The sequence below is a fragment of the Lutjanus erythropterus genome, chromosome 22 (genome assembly GCF_056507025.1).
Source record: "Lutjanus erythropterus isolate fLutEry1 chromosome 22, fLutEry1.hap2, whole genome shotgun sequence".
NCBI classification, from domain to species: Eukaryota; Metazoa; Chordata; class Actinopteri; order Lutjaniformes; family Lutjanidae; genus Lutjanus; species Lutjanus erythropterus.
The window spans coordinates 19,381,065-19,393,133 of record NC_139338.1 but is presented as its reverse complement, the minus strand read 5'-3'; the positions used below and the strand labels follow the sequence as shown (position 1 = coordinate 19,393,133).

The following is a 12,069-nucleotide window of genomic DNA, read 5'->3' as shown; positions in this document are numbered from 1 at the left end:
GCGAGTCAACTAGGTTTTTGCTATAAACACTAGCTTGCTAACAATTGATGTAGATTATCTTGCTTGTTAGCCAGCGTTTTGCTAAAATTAGCTGAGATGTAACTAGCTAGCTAACAATTGATGTGGATTAGCTAGCTAGTTAGCTGGAGTTTTGCTACAGAGCAAAACAATTTAACTAGCTGGCTAATTGTCGATTATCTAGCTAGTTAACTAGTGTTTTGCTAACATTAGATAACTTAAGATGTGACATAACGTACATAATGTATAGCCTTTACAGGTCCCTTAACCATCTTCAAAATGTGGTTTTCTGTTAAACATAGATGAGTCTGACACAAAGGAAATCTAAGAAGCCTATGTGAAACAGGAAAGGAGAAAGTGGACTGAGGTTCCAAACAGGGCGGGACTTAGGAAGGGTAAAATGAATATGAAAAATGCATGGGATATGTAGGGTAACTTCGGACTACCATTATTCCTTTAATATCTGTAATGACTGGTGAAATAATTAGAGATTAAATCAGGCAGTGCAGTCAATCCACACTCCAGTATCTGAACCCTTTGTTCGCTGAATCAAATGCAACAACCTGGGCAGTGTTACACACTTGTGCTGCCAAGGAGAATGATACAGCCATCAGGCATTTTGGAGGGCAGCTGTTACATTTGCTCTGCGGCTGTAAATTGTGGTTTGGAGATATGCATCTCTTTGGGAGCTCTGAATGCTTTAGTAATGTCCTAATCAAGGTCTCTCCATGCTGCACCCCATCTCTGCTCTCACCGCCTCATTTTCAAGAGTAAACATTTTCACAGCACGCAAATACCTCATCATTGTGTTTTGTGTGATTTTGTGCTGCCAGAACACATTCTCTTTCCACTGTGTGCGAGGGAGCGAAGGTGTTGCACCGCCTGTGTGTTTGTGCGAGGATCCTAAAGAGCTGGCGGTGAGATAGACCCCCGGAAAAAACCTCTGTGATTTAAAAGGACGTCGTAATTCTGGATAATCCTAAAACCCTGCAGCCGCTGCACTCCAGACTCATCCAGCCATGAAATTAAGATCAGATACAACACAGAGAGGGCCTATCCAAACAGCAACACGACGATAACACGCACTGCCACCGCCAGCATGCACGCAAACAAAGCTGGTGGCATCTAGTATGTGTTCAGCAAACTTGTGCAGAGCGACACATGTGAGCTAACACGCCGCTCCAGATAACGAGTACTCAAACAATACACTCCCACATAAATGTGCACATATGCGCACACTCTGAGGCACATACATAAACAGACTCCCAACAACAGCAAATAACCTCGGAGGTAATGCGTCACTGTCCTCGTGCCACTGAGACACAGAGTACACCTTAGTGTGACCGAACATCTGTCTTACAGCGTGTTTAGTTGTGGCTGTTAGTGGGGGACGGCCTACAGAGAGTACAGTGTGCCAGAGGAGAGGAGAAACATGTGTACTGTACTTTCATTTGTGCTAATTTCCTTCCTCTAACAGAGCTACACAGACACCCTAAACTAGATTATTTTTTAAGCATGGAAAATTGTAAAAACAGGACTATTTGATCCACTGAATGCACACGCCCTGTTACTGAATACTGATCATTCATTATTTGATGTAATTAGCTGTATTTTTAGGTTTGTTCCTTGTTTCTTTTATGTGAAATCTGTTGTTTCTTGGCCAGAACTCCCTTGTAAAAGAGATTCTGAATCTAAGTGGTATATTCCTGGTAGAATAAAGGTCAAACAAAACAAAATAAACAGATGCTGGATCCAGGCGGCATCTTCTGTGCTGTGTTACTGCAACTGAAAGCATCCCAGAGAAATTTGAAGAATCACATGGAGCTACGTGCTGCAGGACAGCCATATAATTTGCGTAACAATAGAAGCAGAAATTGTAGGGAAGAGTTCAAATGATGATGCCGTCATGCATATTGTGGACTTACCCCAAAGTCTTTCCCTGCCCACTTGCATTCATCCCTCTTTGAGGGGGTGGCAGGCCACGCAATCTGTGCAAATGAGAGAACGACAGAGTCATACTATGCTGGAGGAGGAGAGGAGAGATTTACATGATGCTTCACGAAACAGGGAAGGCGGTGAGTCAATGCAGTGAATCAGAGGAAATCATGATTTGTGTATTTCCAGAGGAATGACTTTGAATTTGTCATGTTTCATATCAACAATTCCTGGTTTACTCACTTCCTCAATTGCACATACACATCTATATACTCATACATAAACACTACGGTTGTCAAAAATATCAATACTTTCATACTTTGTCATTATCACATGTTTAAAACCACAATATCTGTTAATTACAGTATTGTAAAGTACCAAAGCTGGACTACAATGTTTAATAAATATTTTTTAAAATGTGTTTTTTAATGTGGACCCCAGGAAGACTAGGTTTGCTTTAGGGCAGTGGTTCTTTTCAATAACGTATTTTCTTTTTTCACGTTTTATTGAACTTTTTTCAATAACGTATCCCCTGAACAGTGCAAAACATTTTGGTAGGAAACAAAAAAGGTTCAGGGAAATCCCATCCAGACATATTCTTCCTGATACTGATGGTATTTTTCTTTTCTTTCTCAGTGTTTCAGCTGTATTACTGCTATGTTTCAACCACAAATCCATTTTCTATCATTCAATACCAAAACTGGCTTCCTGCTCGAAGTGAACATGATTGCATCTGTTACTTTTTTCTTCTGTGAGGTTTTATCGAGGTTGACCGTTTTTGGCAGTTAATGATCAAGGAATATTGAACATAAAATGTGGTTTAATCAAACTTATATATGATTTTTTTTTATTTAAATGATTACAGTGTAATTATTGTAGGAATTATGCATGACTGATAGCTTTCATGCAACATTTAAAAAACATCTTAAGTACCCCTCGCAGTTCTCCAAAGTACCTCTGAGTGAACCAATACCTCCATTTGAGAAACACTGCTCGGGGGGAGAGCTAATGGAGATCTAAACAAATAAACAAATGGACTAAACCATCTTACTTCCCTCTATATCCTTGGCCACACATGATAAATAAGAGAGGGCTTTTAAAAATGAATACAACAACAGACTCATTAAAGGTAGAAAATGAAAATGTGGAGAAACAAAGTTAAAATCATACCGTGTTTATGTGGAATTGAATAAGATCCAGTATGCAGGAAAATGCAGGAATATTACCCTCTGTATTGCTCTTGCTGGGTCAATATAGACATTTTTATGGTCTAAATATGGGTTCTGGTTCATATTATAGCATTTGAAAAGTTAAAATCCTTTCTACGGTTCAAATCCTGAGCATATGTTTTTGATTTTCACTTCAAATTTGAAGAAGAACCAGGCTTTTGCTACTTAGTTTCGGAAGAGACAGGACTCATTGTGATATAAATGATGGCTTTGTACTGTCCTCAAGGCCAATCCATCTGTGGCCCCTGGTGTCATGTTAATTATAAACACCTACAAGTGTGCGTGTGTGAGCTGTAAGGAGTCAGGGAATCATTACAGACTGATAAACTGGGCGCGATTGAGCTCACTTTTTTGCTGCTGGCCACACAGATGTGGACAGACAAAGGAAATGTATGCACATGCATTATAATGTCCATACACACACACGCTCCTCACTCCATTCCTAGACTTTATCTCCTCTCTAGATCAGCTGAGTTTTCCTCACTTGGGACTCTGCGTTGCACATTTCAGGGTAATTACATTAGATTTGCTTAATCACTGCTTTTTGGTCTTTATCTCATAATGACGCAAAGATCAGAACAAAAGAGCAAAAACGGAAGAAAAAATACACATCCGAGCCAAGGGCGAAAAGAATTCGGAGACACGTTCTCTCTTCCTGCATTGACTATGTATTTTTCAGCACTTTCATACCCGTGCTCAGCTCTGTGCAGCCTGCAGGCAAGTCTGTGTCAGTCTTGTGTGTCTGTGATAGCAGCTCGAATCTGATAAAAAGACTGTTAACCTAGTCCAGGTGCTGTAATGGAATTACGGACAGCCCCTGTCTGGACCGAGACAGACAGTGGGAGGGGATGAAGGGGAGAGGGGAGAGGGTGTAATGGACTCCAGAGGGAGCAGCGGGAAGAGAAGAGAAGAGAAGAGAAGAGAAGAGAAGAGAAGAGAAGAGAAGAGATCAAATAACACTTTGCAACCTGGATGATAAGAACATGACTGCGTTCATCTCTCTCCTACAAAATACCCTCATAACAAAGCTGATTACACGTGAACTTTACCATTTTGTGGTCTCTGTTGATGTTGACGAGGTCGAATGAGAAGATGTGGTCCTCAGCTCCGACCAGTAGTCTCCCTCGCTCCTCGTCCAATAGGAAAGCGTCGTAGCTCGAGCTGTTGGCCAAGCCGTTGAAGGTGATGAGGTTACTGGACTCTAACATCTCTGGAGGACAAGGAGAAGGAAGAGTTAGTGACGGCTAACAAAAGACTAAAAGACAAACCCAACATTTTAATCAGGGGTGTTAAACTCATTTTAGTTCATGGGCCACATTAAGCCCAATTTGATCTCAAGTGAAGCAGTGGAACCGTTGCATAATAACCTATAAATAACTTTCCTCAACCTCAACTCTAAATTTTTCCCTTTTTTAGGAACATTTCCACTCCTGTGTTGTAATGCTGGCATCACCGCACGACATCAACTAAACCGAAAGCTAATGATGAGGAAAGTTAAAATATACCAAAAGTTACAGCTCAAATCAAAAGTTTTGGCACGGCCTTTGCGACTGATTATTTTGTACTGAAGCTGCTGATCGATCATATTTCCAGTCCAATGAGCTGGTTCATACGTTTGACGCCCCTCATTTATACAATACAAAACACCAAAGCGCTTGCAGAGAAGTGCAGTTAATGAAGAAAAGATGTAGACTACATGCAAATAAATGGTGCAAACACATTTACAGCAGATTATTAATACGGTAATAAGCCAGTATTGCCACAGTTAAGCACTTAATTTTTAAAACACTCATGTTTCTCTCCCTTTGATGATAAGCACTAAGGTTGTCAAATGTGTTAATGTATCAATACTTTGATACTTCTTCAATACCACATGTTTAAAGAAATACAATATTTGTTAATTATAGTATCCAAGCTATCTTACTTTAAAAGCATATTTTGTGTACCTGGGACATTTTTCTTTTGCTGTGGCATCATAAAAGGTATCATTTATCATTTTTTTCTTGTTTAAAAGCTTAATAATTCTGGTATTGTGAAAACTCTAATACAAACAGAGAGAAAGAAACATCAGTGTTGTAAAACTTACTTGAAAGTACTGAACTTTGGCAATTCTGACTTACATATTTTAAGTTTGAATAATTTGTCAATATCCTTAAATGCATTTGCATAGAAAGGAATCAATACTTGATCATGTAGCTGCTGAAAAATTGTATTTCCCTTAAAGAAAAAAACACACTCTGCTTCCTCAATCAAGATGCCCTCTTGTATGAAATTACTCACTTTTTCTGTGTTTCCTTAATTGCTTTTGAACACACACACACACACACACATACAGACACACGTCAGTCAGGTATAGCGTGAGACATTTTTAAGTGAACACAGCATGTCCCAATCAGGGACAAGGTTCGGACTGTTCAGCCGTGTGATTGGTTGAATAATTCATACGGAGTCGGGGCCGGGGGAGACACTGTGCGTAAGTAAGTACGGGTGTGTGTGGCATGTAGCTTTAAATGGGTTATTATGTAAATGAGCGTTGTAGAGTGTGTGACTGCACATGGGTTTCTGTTCCATTCAGGTGTTCTCCAGGCCTTAAGTACTGATTATACTAACAAACTAACAATATGCAGCCAAGCTAAATGAATACCAGCACAAGACTTTAAAAATGGGCTCCAGTCCAATCAGTTAACGTTTAATCACCAGAGATGAGTTCCGTCACCTCTGACATCAGCTGTTATAATAACCAGTATTTTATTAACACAGAGCCACACTCCCTTCCTGAGACCAAGTTAACCCCCTGACTCAGTGTTTTTTGCCACGGCACAAAACCAAATAGTTTATTTATGTTGGTTATAGTGTAACTAGCAAAGCTTCAATCAGGGATAGAGGGGGATATTTTTTTTTTAACTGGCCCACAGCCCACTAAGACCCTAAATCTGGTGGCCAAAGTACATTTTTGGTGGCCGGGTGACACACTTTACCCATGAACCGTGATGTTAAGATTGTTTCTGATGAAAAACAAGCTGGACGTCTCAGCTAGTTGAAGAAACTGGCGACACACGCTGCAGTACATTATTACTCCGGCTTTGATACAGTCCTACATGTCTGTTTTACCACTGTCCGCTTCTTGTGTTTCTGGTTCTCCGGTAAGTTTAGTAAGCTCATTCTGCAAAGCAATCAGGATGTTTGTGGAACTGTAACATCGTATTAGTGAAGTTTCATTGGAGGGCCACCTGCAGGCAATGTTTGGTGGCCACAGAGTTACTTTTTGTTGCCATGGGCCATCGGGTCATTGTCTTTTCAACTGTCAGGTAAAAATACCAAAGATTATCAAGTCCAGAACCACATTTGAGGGATCATTGCAATATCAGCTGATATATCAATCCTCGTTATCGGCATGTACCCCAAAGTCCCAGTATCATATTCTATATTTTAGCACCTTCGTCTTTGACAAATTTTACCAGGTCTTTTTCACCATTTTCCAGCATTTTGCAGTCTTAGGAAATAGTCACGCTGCCTAATTAAAAACAGCCATAGATTAAAAAATAATCACAATGATTGTTAGGTGCAGCCCTAATTAAAACACCACCGTTAATACTACTGTGTACAAAGACACTTCATTAGTTACTTTTCTTTCCCTTTACATCATCTTAATTACTACATATTTCTATTATGGAGCGCACAAGTTCCCCAGATGCCTAAAAAACATGTATCTTTAATTATAATTAAGAGCAAAACAATGTTTAGCTAATTAAAAAGCAGCTCCCACAATTAATGTGCAATTTGTCAATCAAGAGTGGCTCTTTTTTGCTCATACAGCAGCTTTCTCTACAATATTATGATAATAATAACAGCAACATTTGGTTTACAATTAAATTCATAGAAATAGAATCAACCTACTTAACCATCTGCCTCTGATTGGTCCACTGGATATACAACATGTGCTCTATATTTGCACCACAGGTACAGTCTTCTAATGCATCTGCCTCACTATCACACTACATCATCCATCATCATCAGTGTCACCGTGTAGCATGGACACACGCAGGCACACAATAAAGAAACCAGCACTCATATGTACACAAACAAGTATGGACTGTATATGCACACACGCGCACACACACGTGCACGCAGTCCGGTGGATTGTGATCTCCCTGCTCTCCCCACAAAGCTCTGATTGACGGGCTGCTATAGGAGCCATCTGCGCCCACTCACAGTGTGTAAGATCTTGGACATCTGTGTCTACATAAAAGAGGGGATTGATGGAAGGGGAGACGGAGGAAGTGGCGTGTCGACCGTGTCTGTGTATCGAGTACCAGCGGGGTGGGTGAGGGACCGTGAGAGGGAGTGGTCGTCACCTAATAAAGACGGTTGCAGCTCATCTGCGTCAGTTGGATTTGGGTTTTGAGGCTAAGTTTGAAGGCTGAGGAAATGGAGTGGGTGGGCGTGGGCATGAATGGAGGTCTGTGGGTGTGTGTTTGTGTGAGAATTTGTAGTGTACCACAGATGGGTTGAGCGTATGTGTGTGGGATTCAGTGTGTATGCGTGTGTAGGTATCTTTTTTTTCCTACACTGGCCATTGCATTCACTCCAACAGCCTGGTATTCACTCTATGCAATACAATACTTAGATTATGATGGCAAGAAATGAAATATTGGAATTAACAAGTTTACCAATCAGACATGAGCACTGGGGGTCCCGACCTCCACTAGGGGTCACCAAAGCTTCAAGGGGGGGTGATAAAACACTTAAGTTTACAGAACAGTAATGTGTCCCTAATTACTCTCTAATGAAGACTAAAAAGGGTCTAATTCTGCCTAATTAAGAACATATTATTCCTGTTTTCATCTACTTTGATATGGCTGGCTGAGTCTTATTCTGTTAAGTGTATGGTGACTAATTTGGGTGTAACTATTGTCTAATTAAGAACATATTATTTCTGTTTTTTGTCTAATCTGATGCAAAGTACGGCTTGTTAAATCTGATTAGCACGCTGTAAAATGAAGAGCGGAAACTGAAATTGCTATGCTACATTTACAGAGCCATCACTCTGCTTAACAGCCTTGTCCCGCATGCGAAAAGTACAGACTTAAAACAACAAAGGAACTTAATAGAACAATGGCCAAGCATCAGGGGAGAAGAAAACACAGAGTCTTAAAAAAGGAAGCTTATTAACTATGTGTGAATGTTCAAAATACTACACAATACAGACAGAATTGTCTAAAAAATTAGCAAGAAAAAAAGTATCAAGAAAACAAATTTTTTGATCAATATTCAAAGGAAATAATTTGCTCAAAATGACTCCTTTTGTGTTCATTATTTGGATTAACTGTACAGTTTATCAGTTGGTCTGTAATGTTATTGTCATGCATTGAATATAATATGAAATATCCATAAAATATGTCACTTAGTGAGGGATTGTCTGTTACTCAACAATAGAAAAGGGATCCCTTAAAGTAAAAAAAAACACTGAGTTAGAGGAGGGAAGTAAGGAAATGTGATTTCCAGGTGACAGAACGCCGGAGGAGGTCTTCTTATGTTTCAGTGATGAAGTAAAGGAAAAAGAGACAGATGTGGCAGGAAGCCAAGGACTTCATGAAAATGGGAATGAAATGGAAAAATAAACAGTTTTAGGGAACTGAAAGATTAGAAAAAAAAATATAAAGGAGAGAAAATAATGGTAAATATTGAAATAAACAATACGCTCCTTCTTATCCTCTGTTTCCACTTAGGGAGAGATTTTTTTTTCAACTCCTCTTCGCTGCCATCTTGGCTCGATTTATGACAACCTGTATCGTCTGAAAGTGGAGAGGTTGGAGCTGAACCCGGGAGCCAGGAATGCGGCCCAAAACGGGCAGCCTCCGAGCTCCGTCACGAAAGGTTTACCCCAGATGGGCCAAAGAAGTAAAAACACGAGCGCATATTTCAACACGTGGTGATCTCTGATGACAAAGACACGGTGGCCTGCGCACACAAATACACACAGGGAGGCTTTATCTGAGCCGGGATCGACTGTGTGTGTGTGTGTGTGTGTGTGTTTGGAGAATCAGAGGAACTGGGCGTGAGCACATAAAGACCTCCAACCTAAACACAGACACGCTCGTTTGGAAACGAGAGCACCGACAGATACGGAGCACACAGAACAGCTCATACAAAATATAGTATCCAGGCAAAAGACGAGCGTACACACACATTCAGTTAACCCTTTACGCTGCTGCAGCTCACTGAAAAACCTCACTTAAATGTGTTTTTTTAATCTAAACAAACAGCTCCGAGCACAAGCTGTTTTCATTTTTTTTTAAAGAAAAACACAACTTCTTCAATTTGATACCAAATATGTGACTTGTGCAGCTTTTCAGACCGAGTTTGATTCAACATACTTCGAAAAACACCAAACGAAACAATAAGTTGCACTAAAACAGCTGTAAATAGCTGTGATAAAATTAATCTCAGTCCGCCTAAAAGAAGAGAAAATAACTTCAGGTCACTTTTGCAAAGAAAAAAAGATCCACAACATTTCTCTCTGTTTGCTTCCTGAGTCAACATTCAGAGTCGGACAAGAACAGATTCTTCACTTGATAATGCTGGGCCTTCAAAATAAAAGAGGAATGTCTCACACTTCACCTCACACAGCGATGTTATGAGAACAAACACAGGTATTGTGGCGGTGGGCAGTGATCTTGGCAACATATATGAGGACAGTAGTCGAATTTATCTGTGGAAATGGGGTCGTGACCTGGTCAGTCGTTCCTACCGACTCTTCATCACAGGTCTCCTCTGAAAGCAGGGCTCACATCGATCAGTGAAAGTTGGGTCGGTCCAACTGTTCACTAACAGCAGAAAAAAATCACAGATCTCATGAATATTTCAAGTTCTGGTTTTTGACGACAACTTCAACACAAAGTTAAGGACTTATTTCGGTGTTGGGAATGATTTCAAAATGACGGGCACTCCAACAATTAAGGTGCTTCCTTTAACCATGAAGGATTCTTCTGCTTAACCCCATAGGAGAACCCTTTTAGAGATGTTCTATAGAGAAGCCTTCTATGGTGTGATAGTTCAACCCAGAACTCTTTTTGGATGTTCTATCAAGAACCTTTCCACCTTCTAAGAGTGCCAACAAGAATCCACATAGGAGGTTCTATTGAGAATCTTTTTATATCCCGAGGGTTCTTTCTGATCACTGATCGACTTTTCCACCAATATGGAACCGCCCTGTTCCAGTTCAAGCACCCAATTTTGAACTCTTCTGAGCATTTCCATCCAAAACAGCCTGCTTCAGAAACTTGGTTCCCAGGTGGAACCAAAAAAATAGCAAGTTCTCCTTAGGAACCAACGTGGGTGTGTCATATTCTACAAGTTGTTGTGCATTTTTCCCTCTGGTGACGACTATACTTGATTACAACTGTTCCACTCAAAACTGGTGAAAATGCGGGCTGGTTCACTAGATAGCACCCAGGTTCCAAGGACCTTGAATGGAACCAATTCAAGAACCAGAGTTAATGTGGTGGAAAAAGGACTAAAAAGGGTTCTTTGGATGAAAAGGGTTATTAAATTTGACCTTAGTCTTTAAAGGAACACTTGATAAACCCTTCAAGGTAGGTCCCCAGCCCTATAGGAAGAACCCTATTTGGAATCCTTATATCTAAGAAGGTAGTAAAATAAAGGATTGGAACTCTGGGGTCTACATATACACAGAATAAGACACACACACACACACACACACACACACACACACACACACACACACACACACACACACACACACACACACACACACACACACAGGCAAAGCAGGCTCAACATGAATTCTCTGCGCTCTGCTTTTAAAATGCAAACAAGTACACACCCTCAAACTGACATGCATATTATATTCATATTGACCTAAATGTTTACACCGCATCAATGCTCCCTAAACACACACACACACACACACACACACACATGCATGCATACTTCTTCCCAGACTAAGTTGTAATCCAATCAGTATTTCTGCTTATGCAGCATGAACTAGTGGAACAGTGAGCGCACTCAGCAGCTTCTACCTCTAACACACTCCCTGGCCCCGGACCCCCCAACACACACACACACACACACACACACACACACACACACACACACACACACACACACACACACACACACACACACACACACATATTAAAGCACACCTCAACTCATGTATGCTCATGTGCACACACACATGGCCACGCGCTCCCCTCACCGCACACAGTCTGCTTACACTAGCCACTGGAAACACGGACACGTTTGAAAACATATACTCGTGAGTTCACATGCATTCCGATCACTTCACGCACACACATGGCTACACACACACACACACACACACACACACACACACACACTTTGTTCAGTCTCTGCCCACTTCCATCCCACTTTCTCTTGTTACACACGTCCTCTGTCTGCTCTTTTTCACTCACACTTTCTTCTGTCTTTTACACATTGAAGTACACACATGCAGACTCAGTGGTCCAAGCGAACACTGATGCAAATATGCAGACACACCTGTGTGCATTAAAAGTTTTTCGATCCCACACGTTTAAAACAATGCAGTATCAATTAAAGGGTTCTTAACTGTTTATGAAACAGTCTCAGTTGCCTCTATATGACCTATATAAGAAAATGAGACCATCAGCGAGAACATTGGCGATTTCTATATTCTTAATGTCTGCAACCGAGCTGGATTCTCTGTGAAATCAGATGAAACAAGCCTGTCTTTACATTTTCACAGGCAAAGTTACAGTGAGTCGTATGTTAGCCAGTTAAAAACAAGCAGGAGGAGATTTTTATTTAGATTATTTTATTTTTGATGTAGGAAACATGAGAAAGTTTGTCCGCAAAATGAACTAAGCTCTTCGTCTCAGTTTTA

The 12,069-nt window shown here is 40.6% G+C and overlaps 1 protein-coding gene across 1 annotated transcript in view; it reads right to left on the bottom strand.

The window, feature by feature from the left end:
* The window catches only part of sema3aa (sema domain, immunoglobulin domain (Ig), short basic domain, secreted, (semaphorin) 3Aa), a 53,799-nt gene that overhangs the window by 24,686 nt on the left and 17,044 nt on the right, over positions 1-12,069 (bottom strand). The window contains exons 2-3 of the mRNA XM_084711445.1: positions 4,232-4,392; positions 1,944-2,006 (exon numbers count right to left, since the gene is read on the bottom strand). Of these exons, the coding sequence (XP_084567571.1) occupies positions 1,944-2,006; positions 4,232-4,392 (224 nt within the window). The remainder of the gene's footprint in view (positions 1-1,943; positions 2,007-4,231; positions 4,393-12,069) is intronic.